The sequence below is a fragment of the Lathamus discolor genome, chromosome 6, assembly GCF_037157495.1.
Source record: "Lathamus discolor isolate bLatDis1 chromosome 6, bLatDis1.hap1, whole genome shotgun sequence".
Lineage (NCBI taxonomy): Eukaryota > Metazoa > Chordata > Aves > Psittaciformes > Psittacidae > Lathamus > Lathamus discolor.
Window position 1 is genome coordinate 81,276,244 of NC_088889.1, and position 22,770 is coordinate 81,299,013.

A 22,770-nucleotide genomic window follows, 5' to 3' on the forward strand; every position below is an offset into this window, starting at 1 on the left:
AGACAGGTCTGGCAGAGGGAGAAGTTGGGGTAGGCAAGGAAGGAGCACTGCCTGAGGCCACTGGTGGACGGGAGCAGGATGAATCTGGGAGCAGAGACCAGTACCTTCCATCCACACCAAATGGTACCCACAGCAGGGTACCCCCTCCCCATCATGGGGCCCACTTGAGGGCTGGAAGCACTTTTTCATGGCTCGTTTGCACATGTAACCACTGGGTTTATACTAATATATAGTGCTGTGGTATTTGTAAGTCTGCCTGAAGGGTCAAGGCACTGCTTGTACCCGCAAAAACCATGCAGGGGCCTTATGAGATCTCAGCACCCAAGCAGCCAGCAGCAGGAGAATGCTGGTGAACTGGTGGAGTACCAGCTTCCTCCAGTTGGTGTCCAGGATTACTACCATGCCCAAGCACAGACAGCAGATGCCATCGGCTGAGCCCACAGACACACATATGACAGTAGCAGGATAGACACAAGGAGTAGCAGACCATGCTGCAGCCATTTCACCCTGCTCTCCGCTGTATCCCTCCCCTCCCAGAGGCTTCCAGCCCCTTCTGCAGTGAGGGATAGCAGCCACTGGCAGCCAGAGCCCCCAAGCCACAGGAAACCTCTAATAAGAGGCTGTTTAAACTCAACATCAAGGTTTAAGTCCTCTATTTATTTCCTACTCCCTGTTATTTGCTGAGCTGTGCAGATCCAGCTGCCCAGCCCTCACCCTTGGCAGGTCCTCATCCCTGAGAGCCTTTTCCACAGTGGCACGGACCCCAGGAGTCCTTCAGGCCCACCGCAGCTCTTGCGCCCCTGGGGCTGGGGAATGCTGTCGCCCACAGGCAGACAGCCCCAGTCAGCAATGTGCCAGTGTGGGGGGGGAGCTCACTGGCCTGGATGGGAGGACAAGGGTCCCCTGTGCCAAACCTCACCGGGGCTGAGGAGCAGAGCAGACAGCCCCATTCTCCCTGCCCTCAGCCCCTGTGACGGCGTTACCACTGGAGCCTCTCCTGAGCTGTGCCAGAGCTGGGAGAATGGCCCCCAAAGCCCACCCCTCAGCAGGCAGTGGGCACCCTGGTCAGGCTGCCTGCACCATGTCACCCAGCACACCCGGGAGGGACAGTACCTGGGAAGCAGCTGGGCTTACTCGTGGGTCAAAGATCCGCAGTTTCTTGTCCTGTACAGATAAAAAGAAAACAGAGGAGGGTTAAGGACCCTGGGGCCAGGGAGATGTCAGGCAGTGTTAGGCAGGGGGCTGGAGTGAGCAGTTTCCTTCCTGCCCATTGTCTTCCTGCCTGCAGTGCCTGCCTCTGTGCATGGCTTGCAGAGTGTCCTCCAGATCCTGCCCCACACCACGGGCAGGGGAATACCCCCAGGATCCCTCCCAGCATCACAAGGAACTAAATACTCTCAAAACTGCTCCCAGAGAAGGGGAGAGCCCCAAAAGTAGAGCCAGGGCTGGAGCCCAACCCTTGGATTCCATCCTACCTGCACTCCCCAGCATCCTACAGGCAGGAGAACAAGCCCTCTCCTGCCTGGCACCCCACAGTCAAATGGGGCATGGGATGCCCTTTGGAAAGGGCTGGCTGGGGCACAGAGGCAGCCAAAGTGCCATTTAGGAAGCACACGCTGTGCCTTCCAGACCCACACAGCATGGCATGGCTCAGGGGCTGACCTGCATCTCAGATGGCACGGCCATGGGGTTTTAGCCTCTGCGCTCAGCCTGCATGCTTGGTACAGAGCTCCTACATCTCACTTAGCCTGCACACCCCGTCTGCGCGCTTGGCCAGCCTCCACGCTCCATGATGGGCTCAGCCTGTACATTTAGCCTCCACCCCGGACACAGGGAGACAACTGCTCGCTCAGCCTGCAGGCTGTGTCTGCACGCTCGGCCAGGCTTGCACACTTGGTCCCGCGCACCCAGCTTCTGCGCACGGCTTGCGGGGTGTCAGCTTGCTTGGCTGCACGCTCAGCCTGCACACTTCGCACAGGGGAGACGCTGCTCGCTCAGGCCATAGGCTTGCTCTGCCCGCACGCTCGATCTGCGCTCGGCTGCCCCGCTCGCTCGGCCGGGGAACCGGCACGCCTCCCCTCCGTGCAGGGCCTGCGCACAGCCGCGTCCGGCAGGCGCCATCTAGCGCTCCCGTCCCCCTCGGCAGCAGCGCCGCGCACTGACCCCGTTTGTGCCCGTTTCTCCCCAGAACGGGGTCACCGCATGCCCCCCGGGCCCGGGGTGCACGCGCAGCCAGCCCAGCCGTGCCACGCCGCGGTGGCCCATGCGAGCCGCTCACCTTGCAGGAGGTGCCGAGCAGGCGGCCGTCTCGCTTCCAAGCCAGGCTCTGCAGCTGGTCCCCGTGCGAGTCCAGCACTGCGGGAGGGAAGCGGGCTCAGGGCTGGGGTCAAACAGGGTCCCTCTCGCGGACAACGCAGGCGTATGGCAGGAGCCATCGCTCTTCCTCCACTTCCCGAGCACTTCCCTGGGGAAATGACCCGGCTTTCCCAAAGGGCTGGTGGCAGCCAGAGCCAGGGGATGCTGCTGTATCCACGCAGGGAAGCATCCCCACACCGCTGGCAGCTAGATAGGAAGGGCAGGAGTCCTGGGAAAGCCACAGGGCACTTGCACCCCTGTGCTGCCACCCAGCCTCCTCTCCCCATCAAGTTACCTGAGGTCTGGGCAAGGCTGGTCAGCAACAGCCCGTGGAATCCACACTGGGACATACAGGGAGAGGGACCTGTCACCCAAGGGGATCCCCCCAGCAAAGCTGCTACACAGGAGCCTTTTACACCGCTGCATCAGAGCATAGGGGAGCCCACATACACACAGAAGGAGCTGCAGTGGTCCCCGCCCAAAAAGCCACCCATGCTGCTTGTTTGGTGATGCTGAGGTCCAGGTTTGAGCCCGGGTACCAGCACGGTGGAGACACTCGTTGCAGGCAGGAACTGGCAGGCATGGCCATGCCTACCTGTCAGTGGCTGCTGCTGCTCCATGTCCCAGATGGTGACTCTCTTCCCTGTGCCACTGGCCAGGATGCCATCCGCTGTCAGGTGGAACTGCAGCATGTCCACTGGGCCCCCCTCAGGCCCCAGGGTCAGCCCTGCACCACTGGGTATGTCCTGGCCGCTCTGGGGCAGGCGCCACACCTTCACCTGCAGCACCAGGGAGAGGAGGGTCAGTCCCTGGGCAGAAGAGCCAGACCCTGCTGGGTGCCGGCAGCGCTCGACCTGGGCTTGCTGCTCCTCCAGGCTCTGGTCCCTGCAGACACCAGGTGACCTCACATCACAGTTCACTGGGATCAGAGCTGTGGGCATCCCAGGTGGGAGAGGGCTGATCTCTGCCCGACACCATTTGCCCTGTCCCCCACAACCTGGGGACATCTCGCACCTGGCACCCTCCTCCCCAGGCTCCTCTTATTCCAATCACTGAGGCTCTATCACCCCTGAGTGAATCCCAGAGATATGCTGGGGAACACAGGATGTCCCCTTGGGAGCCCTGGTACCAAGCACTCACCGTCTCATCTGCAGAGCCAGTAGCCAGGAGGAACTGATCGAAGGGTGAGAAATCAAAGTCTGTCACCACATCTAGAAAGAGAAGGGCAGAGGTTTGTCCTCACCTGACTCCTGCAGGCAGCGTGTCTGCCACCTCTGCTCTTCCTCAGCCTCTTTTCACGTACACACATTGCACACAGGAGCAGGCATCTGGGGTCAGATCCAGCCCCATCAGGGCATGTTGGAGTAGCTCAGATTTGTTGTGAAAGCATGAGCCCCTCCACACTGTCTGTCAGGATCTGACACCCCTTTGGTAGTCAGTGGGAGCCTTGAAGGGTAACACTATGCAACTGCATTTCCCTGTGTAGCCCACCACCACCCCAGTTTGGCCCTGATTTCAGGACAAACATCTCCAGAAGGCACAGGGAGAAGCAGGAACAGCACAAGGCGTCTGTGCTGGCCCAGACACCAGCAAGAGAGGCCATGGGCAGCTGGGGCTGTGCTGGTAACAAAGCTCCCTTTGTAGCACCCGGCCCGCCATGCCGATGGTGGGGAAGCTCCTCGCAGAGCCCCGTGGGAGAAAGGCTGACAGCATCAGCAGCAGCCCCTCAGACGCATTTGGCACGCTCTGGGAAGTAGGTCACTGTGTACTTTCCTGCTTCCAGGAGGTTGCTGAGAGACAGGCCCAGGAGGCAGGAAAAGCGAGCAGCGAGCTCTGATGCATTTGCCCCAGGAGGAGAGAGAAATGCTTCCCCCGCTTTGGAGGCGTTGCTCTGGCACAGCCACCTACAAAGGGCTCCTGCTAAATCCCATTAAGCAGCTGTTAATGCCGCGCTGGCTGCCCGTGCACCCCTCCGTGTCCCCTGCGGAAGCGGAGCTAGCTGACACACTGCTGGTGCCCAGCACTGTGCCGCTGGGGCAGGGATGGAGCCAGATGGAGGCACCACAGGCTGGGCACGACACAGTCCTGCAGCCGTGCCAAGGCACGGCATGCAGGAACACGGTGCTGGGACCGACTCCCATTTTGCTGTTCTGGTGCAGTTCCGGGGTAATGGGTGACCAGTGCCCCCAGGCTGGCACTGCTGCTCCGATGCTGGGAGAGGGGTACCTGGAGCACCCCAACACTCCTTCCCCATGCCGAGGCAGGAAGCAGAGCCCTCCACCTCTGCAGTATGCACCCCTCTGCCAGTGGCAATGCTGCCAGCACCTCTTCCCCTGCAGCACTTGCTCTGCCCGCATCAGAGCTGCTCAAGGCCACGTAGCTGCTGGTCCAGCCTGTTCAGCCTGTCACTAGGGCAGGGTAAACCCACAGTGATGCCAGCTCCTCCGCCAGCCTGGCACTGGATGTACTGGGAACTTCAGTGTGTGCAATGAGTAACATGGGAAGGGTGTGCTAGAAGAAGAGCATGAGCAAGAGCTACGTGTCCAAACTTCAATGCAGCTTGAAAGATGAAGGGATGTGGATCAATTTGGCTCCTTAGCAAAAGTCCAGCCTGGCAGAGTCCCACGTGGTCAGCATGGCTGCAGCCAACTTATGCCTCACAAACAAGTGAGACTTGTCAGGGTCCCCCTGCCTGTGGGTGATGGTCCCTAGAAACTCCAGCAGTTCTCCCAGCTCCTTGCCTGGGAGACAGCCCAACACAGCATCCTGGACTAGGACTCAGCACCCAAGCCCCTTCAGCTTCACACAGAGCACAGTGGAGGCATGGGGACAAGCCAGTCCAAGGCCAGCAGACACCTAGCTCACCTGAGTGGCAGCACAGCTGAGACACGGTCCTCATGCCTCCATCCTCGCACTCCAGTGGCACGATGCCCAGCACACCTGCAGGGATGATTCAGGAGCAGGTCACCTGCCTGCCAGTCTGCTCACAAGGAACCCCCCCAGTCTGGGACACAGCGGGGGCATCCAGCTTTGCAATGCAAGCCAGGATGCATGGCATTGTCAGCACCTTTGTAGCAACTCGGGGGAAGCTTCTTCCACATGCCTGCATGCCTCCTGGGGTCTGTGGGGCTGACCCATCAGCCAGTCCCTAGCGTAAATGCATCCCACGCCCCCAGCCGCACTGGGCATCTTTTCCCTCATGCCTCACCTGATGCCTCGGCATTGAATGCAATCCAACAGCAGCTGGCCTTCACGTTGTTCCCATAGGATGTGACGGAGCCTGCTCGAATACCCCCGATCCAGGCCTGGAATGGAGAGGGAAAAGCCATGTCAGGAGATGATTCTGTTTTGGAGGGAGCCAATGCCATGGCTGCAGCATATTGGGAGGGAAGATGAAGCATCAGCATTGCATTGCTGGAGGCCCTCAACACCACCAGAGCTCCCATACCAGTGGGTCTGGCACTACCTGGAGGCTGCCAGCACCAGTGGGATTGTGCTCATGGCACATCTGTAGAGCCCTGTCCTATGGGAGGGCCAGGGCCGTGTGGCTACTTATGCTCTCTGCATGAAAGTGAAGCCCCTCAGAGGGGCTGGAGGCTTCTGGGCCAGCTTTGCTAGGAACAGGAGGCACAAACATCCCAGATCCCAGTGCTGCTTCTCCCTGAAACTGTCCCAGCCCTGGGCCCTCCCATGATGGAAAGGGCTCAGGGGACTCTATGATAAACTGATGTCAGGGCATTTGGGATGGGACAAAGGCTCCTGGGCTGTGAAGCACCACAGGATCAGGCTGTGGCTGAGCAAGGCAGAGCAATGCCTCCAGCAGCATGCTTCCCACATGGACGCACAAGCAAGGAACTTCATCACAGCTCCAAAACCAAAATCCTCCTTTGCAGTGGTTCCCACTACTACTGTACAGCCAAGCACCGCACTGGGATGCCCTGCATCAGCCAGACCTGCTCTGGGTGATACAGACACCTGGTCTCAAGTGGCCACCAGGACCAGGAGCTCCGAGGCACACCCAGGGCCAAGTCCAACCCTCAAGCAAAGGTGGGTGTTGTGCCGCTGCCACCATACCTGTAGGCACACTAGCACCCACCAGCATCACACAGAGGTGCAGTGGGTGTCTGGAGTGGTGGATAGCCCACAAACAGGGCAGAGCCCTGTGCAGGAATGGGAGCTGCATATGCAGCCCCAAAATGACTGAGACTCGAGTTTCCTCTCTTTGCAGTTTCCTTTTGACAGAGAGAAGCAGTTCCTGCAGCACTTCCTCTAGTCCTTGTCACAGCAGCCTGCTCAGTTGAAGACTTGTTAACCCTTCACCTGCTAAAGGTGGGTTCCTCTCCCTTTATCCATCAGATGGCAGGGGGCTCCAGTGAGGAACAGGAACATGTCTGGAGCTTGACGAAACCACAGGAGGAAAGGTCCTGCAATATGCACCCAGTCATGGTCCCTCAGCAAGGGGGTACACCAGCCACATCCAGAGTACCACACAGGACCCCTGCAGCAAGGTCAGAGGCACCACTGAACTGGTCCATCCCAGCCCCACAACAACCCTGCAGGCAGGCAGAAGCCCTCAGGGAAGCAATCCCCTCCACAGAGTGCCAGAGCAGCCAGTGAAGCATATGGTACCTTCCTGGCTACGCCCCTGCAAGCTTTCAGGGCGCCTCTGCCAGCAGAGCCCTGCAGATACTGCCTGAAGGGGAGAAGCAACTCAGATGTGATCCTTCATGTTTACACTGCACTTCCTTATCTGGCCAGGTCAAGTGTCTGCCTCCATAAACAAGCTGCTCAGCCAGACACAAACAATGCTTCCTGCTGTGACATCCGAGATGGGTTTGGAGAGGAGACATCCATCTCCCACCTCCTGCCCTGCAGAGCTGGGTGATGTGGCCTCACTTCCCAGGGCCATGTTTCATACCTGGGTGGGAAATGCCTTTTGGAAAGGCCACTGCCTGTGTGCCAAGCCCGTTGGGAGCTGCTGGGGATGGAAGAGCTTGCACAATGGCAAGGCCACCACATCCCCTCCCACAGCCTGGCACAAGGACAGCCTGGCCAGGAAGTGACAGGGAAGAAGAGCACTGACATCCAGGGGCTGGAAGATGAACCTTTCAGTGGCCCTAAATTCTTTTTAAAGGCAATAAATCACGATAATTTTTAGGAGCACCACCCATCCAACCTGAGCCCTCCACTTCTGGCCACGTGGCCTACGATGAAGGGTAGCAGCTTTCCATACCTGTGTGCCACCCTGACATGACTGGTAACTGGAGCAGCCATGCTGCAGGTGGCCCATGCTGTCCCTTCCCCATGTGGACCATCCCTGGCAGGGACTCTGCTCCAGTTGTGCCAGGCTGAGAGCCACCCAGGTAGGATCCTACCACCTGCCTCCACTGCAGCAGAGCAGCAGCACCTCACTCACAGCCACATTGCTGCAGAGATGCTGGGTGAAGGGTGTTTGGCTCAGGGAGAGCCCAGAAAGGCTACATGTCCTTGTAACGCTCCCCAGTGTGGCTCACCCGGAACAACCCACCCTGACCTAGCCTCTTAGCCCCTGCTCTGCTGAACCTGCAGAGGACAGGGATCTGGGAGAGCACTCTGGTCAAACTCTGCAGCCTGGCAGGACTACCCGCTGCTACCATGCACCGAGGTGGATCACAACACTCAGCACAGTAGGGGATGGTTATCTGTGGGGCAGAGGCCAGAGCCAGGCCCAATATAGCCCTGTGTTGCCCAGAGAGACCCACCAGACCTGCCTGCCCTCAGCAGTACCGAGCTCCACGACTCATAGGCTGGGTGATGGAGCTCAGCACCTTCCCGTGGGGCCCAGCGCTTCCTCTTTGCCTGCGGAAGCAGAGTGGCAAGAAGAGGGCCCAGGTTTCACACTCAGGGTGCTCACTTCCCTGGCTGGCCATGGGCAAGCCAACGTTGCAGGGAGGGCTGAGCACAGGCGAGGCAGCAAGCCAAGCTGGGATAGCAGGCAGGCCGAACCATGGCCAAGCACCTGTGCCAGCCGTGCCCAGTGGTGGAGCGGCACAGCCTGGCTCGCTGCACCGTGCTACGGGGACCCTGAGGCAGTGGCATTGGCTGCACCAGAGCAGCTCCCGGCTGGGCGGGCTGCACCTGGTGAGGGCCGGGGTTCCCCATCAGCACCGGTTGCAGAGCACCCCGTGACACTGAGCCGACGCCAACGCCGGAGCGGGAGGTGGCGGATGCCAGGGAGAGACCGCCCGGGTAATGCCGCGGCGCCGCTGCCGAGCCCCGAGCGGGGAACCCGGGCACGGCCCCGCTATACCGGTGGTGCCGTAGCAGCGGGACCCGGAGCCGCGCCCGACCGGGGCGGAACCGCTGCGGCTGGTGCTGCCCCGCCTGCTGGGAGCCCCGGTCCCGCTGCCCTTGCCCCCCGGTACCGATCGGCGGGAAGCGCCCCGCGGCGCTCACCTCCCTGCGAGGCAGCCGGGCCTCGGTGTGCCGGAACTTAGACGCCTTGAAGCGGTTCATGGTGCTCCGGCCGCACCGCGCCGTGCCCAGCCCGGCCCAGCCCGGCCCGGCCGCGCTGCCCCGCCCACCCCAGGGCCCTGCCCACAGCCACGCCCTTGCCACTGAGCTCCGCCCCCGCGCTAGGCCGCCTTCCCCGCAGCCAGGCCCCAGGGCTGGCAGGCTGGTGGAGCTGGTGTCTGTCGGCGTGGGCATGGCTGCCCTAGACCGGCCCATGGGGACGGACTGACCCCGCCCAACGCCCCGTCTGTGTCTCCCCCTGCCCAGGTCTCCTCAGCGCGGCGCCCGGCCTGCCCTTCGCGTGGTACAGCGACCCCGACCACCCCCTCCCGCAGGGCTGCCACGCGGAGGACCCTCTGGGGGTTCCCCTCCACGGCCGCTGCACCACCGGGGCCACCGGGCACCGCGTATGCAGACCCAGGGGCGGCCCCAGCGCGGCGGAGGAACGGGGCTACTGCGCAGGTGCGCCGCTCATCCAGTGCAGTGCGTGCCGCCGGTGGCGCAGGGGGAGGACGGCCGTGGCCCTTCTTGTTCCCGAAGAGAGCAAAGCGGAGGACGAGGGAAGAGTACAGCATATAGTGGTCATCGGGGACGTACAGAATATCCTTATCCATGGGCAGGGCCCTGACCGGCGAGAACATCAGGTCTTTTGGGCTCTCCACGTCCTTTCAAGCCGGAGATCAGGGAGTTATGCAAAGATGAGCCACTGACTGAGCTGAGCAAGGACCCAACTCAGTATTGCTGGTGCCGAACACCGCTGTGAGAGTTAATGGAATCAACTCCTGGGTTCATGACACTCCAGTGAAGAAAGGTCCAGAAGATCATGGAAATCAGAAGCTTCTTAAGTGGGGAGAAGGGCCTTGAGAAGCAAATTGCATTAGACACGCTGTTAGCATCAAGATGATTGTGCTGTGTTTATGTAGACCAAAGCAAAAGAACAGAAACAGATTTAGAGATCTGGAAATGGACTAAATTTTTTTTTTTAATGAGATACAAAAAGAGGATACATCTTACAGGTGTCAAGAAGCATGGCCCTGGCCAACCTCTTCAGTCCTGACATAAGGCATTCCTGACATAAGGTTAAGAAGTTGCCTGGTATTTTAATTATGACATTGGTAATTTTCAAGAGCGTTTCTGTAATAATGGGTAATTGTTACCCAGCAATGAGGAATACTTCATCCTCCATCACTAAACACATCCAGTCCTTCTTGTGTACGGGGGTTACTGATAATAGCACAGGTTGGTTCTTCGGTTCACCTACAGTGCCTGGCATTTTGTTGTCACATCCAGAGACCTTTTCCTCTGGAGGGGACTGCATGGTGTTGGGTAGGGCTGAGCAGGCCTGGGCCAGGCCCCAGGACATTGCAGTGATTTGTGCCTCTCGGGATACAGCATACTTTTTCCAAATATTTTACTATTTTTTCCAGGTTCTGCCCTTGTTCAGGGGTGAAGTTCCAAAACGCTGGAGGTGCCCACTGTCGTAGGCACTTGTCCATACTATCCCACACACCCTGCCACTCATAACTGTCCAGCTTCGTGGAAGATTTCCGCATGGTGATCTTGAACAGTTGTTTAACCTTAAACAAAACCTGAACCATATGCCACAACATGTTAGTTCCTAGCAAAAGGACCGGGCTGGTTTCAAGGGTTAAAATCTTTAAAATTCTCAAACGCTATTGTAATCAGCCTGGAGGAGAATGAGTATGTCAGCAGGAAGGAAAGATGGAAGAAGGCTGTACGAAGATGCCTGCCCCGTGAGCTATCTCCCCGCGAAGGCCAAAGGTGTAATAACAAGTAGGTCCCAGTAGATGTCTCCCGAAGCACAGAGGTGATGACCATGCTGAGTGCACAGACCAGATAGGTTTCACGACCCATATTTCTATCGTATCATAAACCATTGCTAGAAAGTACAACAAAATTATAATCTTAGCCCGGGCCCCAGCGATAACAAACATCGCCTCAGGGAACACACACTGCAAGTGAGGTATCACATATCCCAACCCTGAGAACAGGCACAACAGCTCTTGAGGACGAATGAATCAACATTGCAACCAGTGACTACTAAACCAATACAATAAATGCTAACAACAAATTTGTTTTAACACGCTCCAGTCAGGTCTGTTGTTATCTCAACCCTTCATGCCCTACATTGGGCACGAAAAAGAACAGTTGTGATTTAAGCCCAGCCAATAACAGCACCACACAGCTACTCACCTCCGCTCCAAAATGGGATGGGGAAGAGAATCAGAAGAATTGTAAACCTGTGGGTTGAGATAAGAACAGTTTAATATTAAGTAAAATATAATAAAAATACTTAATACCAACAATAACAGTACTTATATTAATAGGGAAAAACAAAAAAATAGAAAATACAAGTGATGCACAATACAATTGCTTGCCACCAACTGACAGATACCCAGCCTGTCCTAAGCAGTGATCCATCCCTTCTGACTAACTCCTCTCTCGACCCCATTTTATATCCCAAGCATGACATGCTGGGGTATGGAATACCCCTTTGGCTAGTTTGGGTCAGCTATCCTGTCCCTGCTCCCTCCTGGCTTCTCTAAAAAGAGTGTCAAACCATGCCAGAAAAAGCACACTCATTCAACAGAGGATTGTTTGGTGCAGAGCATGGAAAATGTATTTGATAGTAGATGGGTGTAGGTTAATGTAGATGGGTGATGGCATTGGCAGTAAGGCAGACTTGGGGAAATGATGTGCTACAGGAGTAATGAAGACATTTTCTACCTTCACAGGATTATTGTGCCCCTTTTATTTTTTATTAACTTTGACAGGAGGAAGTTAATATATAAAAAAAAAACCAACCAAAATTTAAGCACTTTGTTAGGTGAAGTGTACTACACCAACTGGCTTTAATATGAGAGATGTACTACCTGAGTTCAGAAGCTGTTTATAAAGTAAAATATTGGATTCAGCCAACCAATGAAACAAAACCCAGAAGCATTAAGAAAAAATTGGTTGAATGTCATTATGATAAGGATATTGTTACTTAGAAACTCTAGTTAGTTATGTTAAGAATTTATGCACTGCCTTGTTTAATACACATTAAATCCTCTAAGTGACATGCTATTTTGTTATATGTAAACTGTGCACACACACCAAAAAAAAAAATGTCTGGAGATGACTGGATACTGATGGTTCTCCTACAGTGATATTTACACTTAGATAATAATAAATATATGACTTATTTACCAGTGAAGTTACATTCCAGCTTTTTTTTTTTTTCAGTTATGGAGTTTACAGGGCTTGCATTAGCTTTCCACATAGAATTACATGGTGATACTAATAAATGCTTTCTCCTTGTCACTTGATTTTCCCCAAAAAGGATGACAGAAATTAGTAGATTTGCACAACATAAGAAAAGAGTTCTCAAGTACAATAAGCGGTCATTTAACTGTAAATCCACAAAGTGCTGCCAGGGAGGTATTCCTGCAGTTACAGTACTGCAACTTAAGTTCAAAACCTCCTCAAGATACCCTCTGAGAATAATACAATTCAGACAAACTAAGCTATCCTGCTGGAGTTGACATCACTACAGAGAGTAATGGGAAATCAATTTAAGAAGTGTAAACTCAAGAAGCAGCAGAAAAAAGAAAAGGGAAAACAGTTCTCAGATTTACCTCTAAAATGTTTCGGTCTGACTCAAGAGTGACACCCAGGGACAGTTTATAAAGACCAGTATGAAATATACTTCTTCACTGTCCTAATGTGATTGATTGTCAACTACTGACAACTCTCTGAACTCCTAATCTACATCTGGAAGCAGTAAAACATCTATTTGTTGTTTAGAAGAATAATTTATCATACCAACAATTCTACGGGGGTGTCAAACTACTGAACTGTTTTTCAAGAAATCAAATATTTTTTACTGGTGAAGGGGTTACAGGTAAGAAACAGCACAGAATAGATCAGGAAGTTGTATTTTGGAGCTGTACACACACACACGTATTATACACACACATGCAATTTGCAGCCTTCTATCATGTGAGCAGCAGACCTAGAACTACATGCCACTGTGGCAGAACACAGGCATAATGAAAACTGAACGGAAATCCCAAAAAATAATATAATTATGCCAGTAATTAAACTTAAAGATTAAAATTCTGTCACAGAGCTGGCTTACGGTCCATTTACCACACATAACTTCCACAACAAAGTTTTGTTCTGACACTGCTTTGGGTTCCTCTGTTCGTGCTTGTGCCAGCTTTTTTGCCTGACTGTACTTCAGAAATTTTGCTGGCATAATTACATAGCACTTATCAAGAGAAAGAAGGGTTTCTGCTAGGACTATTACATTCCCTTCACAAACAACATTAACTAGGCTGACAAAGGAATTCTTCTGGCTGTATAGTTGCTTCTACATTGGTCATTTTGTGCAGGCACAGCTTTTTTTTTCTACTCACTAAAGCAACTGACCTACACTGTCAAGTCTTATAGTACAGGCTTGGTCTGAGTCCTTTCCAACTCTCTAAAGCTATTTACAGAAAAATAATCCAAAGAAAAATGTCCCTTAAAAATCACCTCATCACAACAATCCTAAAAATTTGTGAGATCAATGTACATACAGAAACAGCACCACTTTTTCTTCCCAAAAGTTACTGCACTTCAGGGAACAGCATTCTTACAGTCAGTTATCTCCTAAAAAAGTGTTAAAACTTCTTGAAATGGTTATTTTCATAAATCCATCTTTTAAGTGTATGTTTTAACTGTATGACTGGGAGGAGATAAGCTGTTCTAGGAATAGGGTCACACTGCTAATAAACAAAAGGAAAGGGTTATTAAAGGATTCATCATGTTCATTAACTTTTAAAAGCTGCACAGAACAATGCTCTTTTTAGACCCAATATTGTTTAATATCCTTTGGGCACAGCACAAAATCAAGAACAATGTGGATGTTGCCTGTTTGTTTCCCCACATTTTAATTAAACTACCACTGCTTTGGAAAGAGTGATGTTGCTGGTGCTACATCTGGTATTTCCAAAAAAAGATTAAAGAACAAAACAACTGAAGAGAAAAATGTTCCTTAAACATAGTCATTAAAATAGCAATAATATAAACATTGTCAACTAAATCTCAAACAGTTTCTGTATCCCTTGCTACGTTCAAAGTTTACTTAGCTAGGAACTACATTATGGAAAAGACTGAGTACATAGCACAGAAAAGCAGTATTAGGAGACTGTAAACCCTTTGGTGAAAGAAGATACCTTTTTATTTGTCTGACATTCCACATGTGCCAACAGAGTTATGTAACTACTAAGGACAATGCAGAAAACAAGAATTGTGCAAGCAAGTCTGGATTAAAATGTTAGAATGCCAGAGACATTTTTATGTTGGTGCCATGGTTTTTACAGAATGCAAAATGCTTTTTTTCTTAATTTCTTAATGTAAGCACGTACATTTTGTGTTGGAAAAATCCTCTCCCACATGCTTCTATTTTAGTGACTTTGCAGATGGACAAAACTAATCAGTGGTATAATGCCAACAGGAGTAATGGAGTTTCAGCAAAACCAAATGTGCATTAGCACCTATGAGTGACATTAAGTGCTTGGCAGACACTAAAGTCTAACAGAAAATTTTCTTCTGATAATTGCAATAATATTCTGTAGTCATTCAGTGTTTGTGGACAAGTTTTACAATTACTTTATTTCAATTTCCCATGTGCTGCACCAGAGTGCCAATATATGCTCTCTTTCAAGACAGGAGGGAAATCGTAATTGATTTGGCCATCCCTAATCCAGACTTGTCCCCATGCAAATTGTCTGCTCTGGAATAAAAATACTGGCACAGAGTAATTCTGGAGTGATTAGTCCTATTTAGAAACAAGCTCACTATTTCATTCTCACAATTTAGTAATGAAGTAATTATTTTCTGGAACAATGTTAGCATGTTAACTGGCTATAGAGGAAGAGGTTTAAAAATCCCATGACATTGTTATTCCTGCTTCCTAACAATAACACCATTTTGCTTTAGTCATTATTGAAACTAAAATCTCAATGGATCTCTACTGGACAAAATGGTCCATCAACTGGACTTCTGGAGAACTAAGAAGGTTAAAATAAAGCACATGAGAATCCCACATGGAACTAGCTTTCTATTCCCACCTCCTGGAATACAGACAGATAGCATGTAAAACTTTATATGAGAAGTCAGTGTTGTGAAACTCTTACCAGATGTACAAGGCAGGAGACCTGGCCTAGAGATGTTGTGGAATCCAACAGTGGATGTGGCAGCTCTGGGCTTCTCCATGTCAGGGAGTCACTGCAGTAAGAAAGAGTATGAATAAACAGTGTGTTACATACCCTTCATTAACACCCTGTACTGATATTTCAGTGCTAAGTTCAACATTTTCATTATCTTACAAAAACATTCTTTATTAACAGTCTAGAAAAATTATGAGGTACAGCTGAATTCTGTTTGACAAGGACTCACCTTAGAATCACAGAATTGTAGAATCATAGAATCATTTAGGTTGGAAAAGATGTTGAAGATCAAGTCCAACCATTAACCCAGCACTGCCAAGCCCACCACTAAACTATGTCCCTAAACACAACTTCTACATGTCTTTTAAATACCTCTAGGGTTGGTGACTCTACCACTTCCCTGGGCAGCCTGTTCCATTGCCCAACAACCCTTTTGGTGAAGAAATTTTCCTAATATCCAATCTAAACCTTCCCTGGTGCAACTTGAGGCTGTTTCCACTTTTCCTATCATCAGGGAGAAGAGACCAACCCTCACCTCACTACAACCTTCTGTCAGGTAGTTGTAAGAGAGTGATAAGGTCTCCCCTGAGCCTCATTTTCTTCAAGCTCAACACCCCCAGCTCCCTCAGCCATTCCTCATCAGACTTGTGCTCCCAAGACCCTTCACCAGTTTCGTTCCCTTCTTTGGACAGGCTCCAGCACCTCCGTGTCTTTCTTGTAGTGAGGGGTCCAGAACTGAACACAGTATTCTAGGTGCAGCCTCACCAGTGCCAAGTACAGGGGGACAGTCACTTCCCTGGTCCTGCTGGCCACACTGTTTCTGATACCTTGTGCATCTGTGTTAGTCTGTAAGCCCCATTTTAAATGGTAGCCATCTTTTTGCATTTTTTTACTTCTATATCAAACTACAAAACTGACAATTTGATGATGTCCGGAATTGCAAATTCTCTGTTACTTGTCTCCTGTTAGAACAACACTAGCTTACAGCCAGTCTCCTGAGGATCTGGCACTTAAAAGTTATCACTGTTGCTCAGTCAGCTCAGCACCTCAGCCCCTGAGATTCTCAACTTTGTCTCAGGTCACAGGGAGCAAAAATATCCTGTTTCCATTTATCACTTCCAGAGAATCTACGCATCTTATGCTTGTAATATTTACTCTTCACATCCAACAGATTTATAGGTGAAACAAACTTACTCTAATGAAACCAAAGGTTAATTTTCTAATTAAAATGTTGCTAATCAACATGAAAGCATAAGAACAGTTGAACAGAGTTCTGGATTGTACTGAACAGGATTTATTTTTAGCCGTTTCAGTATCTTAACTGACATGATGCCTGCTCCCAACGATCCCTACACCTGGCTTTCAGATTTCCAAAACCATGCAGTCTCTGCCTCTCTTGAAAATAGATTCCCTCCTGTCTCTAACCTTTCCAGTCCTAACTCAGTCACTGTAATCATCATTAAAGTGATCTCATTTTTCCCTTCCTTAGATGAGTGTTCTTTGCTCAGCACATTCTTTCCACGTTAAGCAACCTTTCTGCTATTTACATTTTTGACTGTCATAAGGTTTATTATGTGCACACCTAAACCCCTATCTTTGTTTATTTTGAGCTTCAATAGCAAAAAACCCACAAACATAACAAACAGTTTTGATAAACTACTACCTAAACTACCCTCCCCCTACTGCTTACCAGTATATCAGCTTATGGTATCAGAACCACAGAAGGATGGGGACCTGTCAGAGCGAGTCCAGAGGAGGCCACGAAGATGCTTTGAGGTCTGGAGCACCTCTGCTCTGGAGACAGGCTGAGAGAGCTGGGCTTGTTCAGCCTGGAGAAGAGAGGATTCTGGGGAGACCTTAGAGCAGCTTCCAGTGCCTAAAGGGGCTACAAGAGATGTGGAGGGGGACTTTTTACAATGGCCTGTAGGGACAGGACAAGGGGCGATGACTTTAAACTGCCAGAGGGGAGATATAGATCAGACATTAGGAAGAAAATTCTTCAGTAGGAGTGTGGTGAAGCATTGGTACAGGTTGTCCAGAGAAGCTGGGGCTGCCCCATCTCTGGTAGTGTTAAAGGCCAGACTGGACAGGGCTTTGAGCAACCTGGTCTAGTGGAAGGTGTCCCTGCCCAAGGCAGGGGGATTGGAACTGGATGACCTTTAAAGTCCATTCCAACCCACACCATTCTGTGATTCTATGGAGAAATTCTAAGCAGTAAACTGCAATGACTGTGCATTCAAAGAGAGGCACCTTGAACAAGGAACTAGCTATCGCCCAACTTACAGATTGTTTAAATCTGAACAACAGGCTAACTAAGATGTATATATACATACATATATATATATCTGAGAACTCTGAGCCTCCAGGTAAAGTCACCTGAAAAAAGGGATGGCACGTGCGATAAAGACCTTTCAGTCTTTTTTCATGCAGCTATATGAGCAGGAGACAGAAACTTGTATGTTGTGTGCACATAAAAAAGTGAGACACACATGACTACTCTGGAAAACAATGAGCTGGGTATATGAAGCATTTGAGAGGTAAGGAGATGGACACAAAGGATTATAAACCGATATTTTGGCATAAGGATCCATATATTTGTTTTGCCATTTAAAATAAAAACAATTAATTTTAGCCCTTTCTGAATACTGCAGTACATGCCTTAGCTGCTCCAAATGAAAGGTTTTAACTCTAGACTGGAGACCTCAAAAAGAAGAATTCAGCTGAGATGTACTCATTCACTAACCCACAATGAAATATGCTAAATTCCTTTGGGGATGCTCCTTTACAAGCTTGGAGTAATTCGACAACTGGACTATGGAAGACAGTTTATGCTATGGTGCTACATAACCAAAGACTTTTATTTGAATCTCTTTCAATCAAATATATTAAAATACATTAATGTAAACCACAAATACAGCAATATTGTGAGTGTCCAGCAGAGGGAGAGTAACAGGTCAGAAACACCGTTTGTAAATGGCAGCCTTAGAACAAACAAACCGGCGAAAAGACTTTTCCAGGTCAAGATATCTTAGTTTGAATTATAGCTGGTCTTGTGCAAATATAAAAGCCTCGTTATAATAAACTTATGCTTCCAGGAACACCAGCAAAGCTTAGGATAGACTTGGTTCCTGAAAAAGGCATCATGCTGAAACAGTGTGTGTTTTTTTCTCTGGTGCTCAGCTGCATCTCCACAGGCTACCTGGAAAGAGAATTTGCCAGAGTTTAAGAATATTAATTTATAATCTCCTGGCACCTAATCAAACTTAAAATAGTTCAGTACTTTCGGTTCTGTGTCAGGCATCATGAATATTATTAAAGGCATTTAGAAAAATTCTTGCACAGTTTTGCTTCAGGAGACATGTATCACATGTACTTAGGTACAGCCTTAATTCAACTTTTCCACAAAAACTTCCTCGACTCATTTCACTCCACCTGCTTCTTTAAAGTAATGCTAAACTTGATGTTTAAATGTCTTTTGAGATTGTTTGTTCACATAAGTCTCAGATAAAGAGCAATGCTTCTAGAATGGCACTTTTGTAGCTGAGCAGTTTCCTGTATTTTTATTTTAATAATTTACCTTGTAACTCTTGTATTTTCTTCCTCCTAGGTAAACAACTTGTTTGTTTAGCTTTGTTTTTAAAGACTCACTCTGACTTCAAAGCAATTCTAAATATCAGGCTTCTCACTTAAGTGCATAACTTATGTACATATTTGAATACCTTTAAATTTCAGGGCATGGCTCCCAGTGCGTCAGTTGCGTCAGTTGAATTTCAGCTTGCTGCCACATCAGAAAGGGAAGTCTTATTCCTTCCCTGCTCCTCCCAGTCTCAGCCGAATACTTCCCATTTTGCAGCAGTTCAGGAGCTTATCTGATCTCAAGGTAAACTGAGTCAATTCATTCATAATCAAGGCCAGGCTGGACAGGGCTTTGAGCAACCTGCTCTAGTGGAAGGTGCCCCTGCCCATGACAAGGGGTTGGAACTGGATGAGTTTTAAGGTCCCTTCCAACCCAAAACATTCTGTAAGTCTATGATTTTATGTAACTCAGCACCTTAAAACCATTCTCCTTCCCCCTCAGACTGCTGCTATTTTATGGGGTTTAATAAGCTTACCTGCTGGTGGTGAGCTGTTAATTTTTTTAACATGTTAACATGTTTGAAACCTTTCCGTGAAATACATCTTTCTTCTTCTGCATCAGGTCACATAATTAAACCATTGGTATTTCACAGGTGTATCTGTTAGAGTGTAAAGTGCTTGTGAGAACCTTGGATGAAAGTTAGTACTGAAGTACAAAACGCTGTTCCTAATGTCATATGAAGGAGGACCTCCATTTCACTGCTATAGGACTGACTTTTCACAGGCTGCAAACTAGTTGGGAAGCTACCTTTAGATAGCTTAATATACGAATATGTTGGTCTCACTAAAAACAAAGTCTTGTTCCTTATTCTTACTTTATACAAGCTCTGACATTTGTCAGACACCTCTTAAGGTTTGATTCATCTCAGTAACCCAGGAGGAAAAAGAAAGTGGATTGTTCTGTAGCTATATTTAATGCAATAGACTGACTCAGCAAAGGGTCTAACAAGAGCTAGAAGGCAGCAGGAGGACAGGTAGAACTGCGCAAGGTCAGGTAGGACTGACAGGAGACAGTTTCTCTGCACCCCAGTCCCCACAGGTTAACCCTGAGGTGGTCCAACCTCTTCTTTCCTAAGTAGTGCTTTGATAATTAAAGTCTATCATGGTGTGATGATGGATTTATATGGGTGGTTCTTACTAGGAAAAGCTTTTCAGTTTTTATTAAATTAAGAGATAGTATATTTATTATAAACATTTTGATGCAGAAGAGATTTAAACAAGAAAAACTTTTATAATGCTTTAAAACCTCAAGAGAACATAACCATTTACATTCCAGTAGGTATTTTGTAAGTAATTTACCATGATTCCACTTCAGTTTTGTTTTGAGTGCCAGCTGTTCCTAAGTGGAAACACAAACTACAAGCCCTGCTAAAAATTTAGCGTTCGAGTTTACACAATTCCTGGCAGCCTGCAGAACAGGTTTGTGCACTCTGCAGGACATCTGGCATCTTCTGAAATTATTTGCGGACTAATTGTTTATATCCTAACAAGTACCTAGGGAGTAAGTACCTGTCAAGGAAAGAAGGAATACTGCGTAACACAAGTAATTTTTTCCCCTTGAAATGAGTGGTAACACACAGTTCCATACCTCTGATCAAACTCATGTTTGGGCCCACTCCCTGCACACACATCCCAAAAAAGAAAAGAAGTATTATTCCGACTGAGTACTGTAAGAGCTGGCAGAATGAGGCTCCATTTCAAAAACCTTCAGGAAGCGCCTTTAAGTGATGCCAAAGTGTATGGAAGAATTGCTGCCTACATGTTCTGTGCGCTGGTAATCTTTAAGTCTTAATTGCTCTGGAAATCTACTACCTGCCTCCAGTTAAGCCTTTCCTGACTTTTAGGCCGTGTCAAGTCTCAAACAAAAACTGAACTTGCAATACAGCATTGCAGTCATTATAAACCTGAGCTATTAAATGCTCATATCGCTGGTAAAAAGTATGGAATAGCTATCCACTCTGTCAGCAGAATTCATGACTCTTGGTTTTCACTGGATATTTATCTATTATTCAGCAGTAGTAACCCATGAGCTCCTTTGTTCCAAATCGTGTTACCTTGTTTCCATTCTAAATGAAATGTATCAGATGCCTTGTAGTTAATAAATGTCACCTAATAGCAAAGGTTAGTATTAAAAAAAAAAAAAAAAGAAAAAAAAAGCAGCAAAATACCCCAAACAAACTAAAAACCTATATTGAGGTGTTCTGATGTGTTCTTTATGATACTAGCTGCTTTGGAAACATATTTCTTACTCCTGTAGCTTTATGTCTACTCTTCCACTATTCTCCTGGTAAGAAGAGATCATATCCTATTCCTGCTCTATCCCAGCCCTCAGAGGGACTGCATATGATTATTATTTTTATTATGATTGCCACACACATCTGAGAAACTTACCTGTAATTTAACAAAATTCTAAATATTACAACAGTAACACAGGTTAATTGTACTTCCTTAATTGTACTCAGCTTTGAATAGCAGAGGCCCTAGCAATGTGTGTCTTAAATCTGGGAAGGAACTCTGCACCAGAGAATGACCACAGCGTGGCTTTCACAAGGTCTTTACAACTCATTCTTTAGGCTCTGGTGAGCATAAGCTCTTGGGGAGGTTAAGTTCTGGGTGCTTCAAGGAGAGTTGCTCTAGCAGAGGTGTGTAGTCTTTCACTGTCAATACATTTTTTTCTTTCAAAATGAATTATCTGTGGTGTTGGTAGGGATATATATATTTTAAATGTACTTTAATGAATGCTGCCGTGTGCACTAGTGTTTTCTCTGAATGTGATCAATTGGACACACATTTTCCCATTAACAGGTATGCATTACCAGCCATGTGGAGTTTTTTGCTTGTCAAGGGCGTACATGTTTCTGCTGGTGTGCAGCCAGAAACCATCACGCTCCTGTGTCAGGATGATGTTACGTAAGTGCCACTTCGGGAGAGTTTGCGTAGCTGTCCAGCCAAAACCGCGCTGGATTTTGTGCTGAATAGAGATCTTTACATTCCAGTTCTAAGCCCATCTGTTTTCAAAACAACTCCGTAACCTGCCTTACAGTGTTCTAATGTAAATAAGCTGCAAATGACTCAGTCCTCACATGTGAGCACTCCAAGAAACTCCCTTCTCCCAAGCACTCGCTTCATTTAGTTAAAAACACTTCAGTGCTGAGCCTTACAAGATGAAGTGCTGCCACAGCCTCGTGCAGCCTACTAACCAAAATCTGCTTGCTTCCCCTATGTTCCTGTCCATCTCCCCTAAATATACTTAACTTCAATGATTTTGGGGTTTGGTGGTTTGGGGTTTTTTAAGGTATAGCAGTCTTACCAGTCAAGGGTCTCTACTTGACAGGCCCTACTGAATTTGGTTTAACTGGATTGTTTTAAAACTGATAATAACCAAGTCAAACTGTGCTGTAGGATTGCCAAAATTGGAACTTCTAACGCATTATGACAACTTACAGCTGGACAGAGAGCTGGTTCGCTCTCCCCTCATGTGAGACAAATGCGTTCACAGGTCTTCCTCTGGAGGTGTGCTGCCCCAGCGTAGGTGCCATCGCTGCACCGTCACTGTGCCCCTGTGCTTGCCAGGACTCGGTAAGTGCAACTTTGCACAGATAAAAGCCGGAACACGCACGTCTTCACTGGCTGAGTCCTTATGGAGGCGGTGACACCCCCGCCGGGTCCGCTCTCCTCAGCGCCCGCCGGCGGCCCTGGGAGCGCCCCGGGACGGGTTCATCGCGCCCGGCAGGCAGCGTCCCACGGCTGCTGCCGGTCCCCTTCCTGTGTGGGGTGAGGGAACGGGGAGCAGCCCCCCGGCGAACCGCGCTTCCCAGAGACCGGCGGGACACGACACAAGCGTCCCCTGAGGTAGCGCTGACGCCCTGCCTGCTGGGACGGGTAGTTCTTGTCCCGCCTCAGGCGTTCGCGCCAACTACATATCCCGTCTTCCCCCGCCACGACAGTGGAGGCGGAAGCGGCAGAAGCGACAGGCGGTCGCGAAGGCTGACAGGAATTGTAGTTCTTCCGTGCGCAGAAACTGCAGGGAACTACAATTCCCGTCTCTTCCGGGGAGGTGGGATAA

The 22,770-nt window shown here is 49.2% G+C and overlaps 1 protein-coding gene and 1 long non-coding RNA gene across 5 annotated transcripts in view; both read right to left on the reverse strand.

The window, feature by feature from the left end:
- CORO7 (coronin 7) overlaps nt 1–8,907 on the reverse strand; it is a 36,503-nt gene extending 27,596 nt beyond the window's left edge. For all 3 annotated transcript variants that reach the window (XM_065684156.1, XM_065684155.1, XM_065684154.1), the window contains exons 1-7: nt 8,791–8,907; nt 5,564–5,660; nt 5,221–5,295; nt 3,496–3,566; nt 2,951–3,134; nt 2,279–2,355; nt 1,114–1,164 (exon numbers count right to left, since the gene is read on the reverse strand). In XM_065684156.1, the coding sequence (XP_065540228.1) occupies nt 1,114–1,164; nt 2,279–2,355; nt 2,951–3,134; nt 3,496–3,566; nt 5,221–5,295; nt 5,564–5,660; nt 8,791–8,850 (615 nt within the window). In that variant the 5' untranslated portion in view covers nt 8,851–8,907. The remainder of the gene's footprint in view (nt 1–1,113; nt 1,165–2,278; nt 2,356–2,950; nt 3,135–3,495; nt 3,567–5,220; nt 5,296–5,563; nt 5,661–8,790) is intronic.
- Nucleotides 8,908–18,004: 9,097 nt separating this feature from the next.
- LOC136017788 (uncharacterized) lies at nt 18,005–22,567 on the reverse strand. Of its 2 annotated transcripts, XR_010614086.1 has the most exons (4): nt 22,149–22,567; nt 19,181–19,303; nt 18,788–18,937; nt 18,005–18,267 (listed from the first exon to the last, which is right to left on the reverse strand). It is a non-coding gene; the product is annotated as an uncharacterized LOC136017788 (long non-coding RNA). The 2 variants fall into 2 exon arrangements; XR_010614085.1 differs by having other exon boundaries at nt 18,788–19,303.
- Nucleotides 22,568–22,770: the final 203 nt, after the last annotated feature.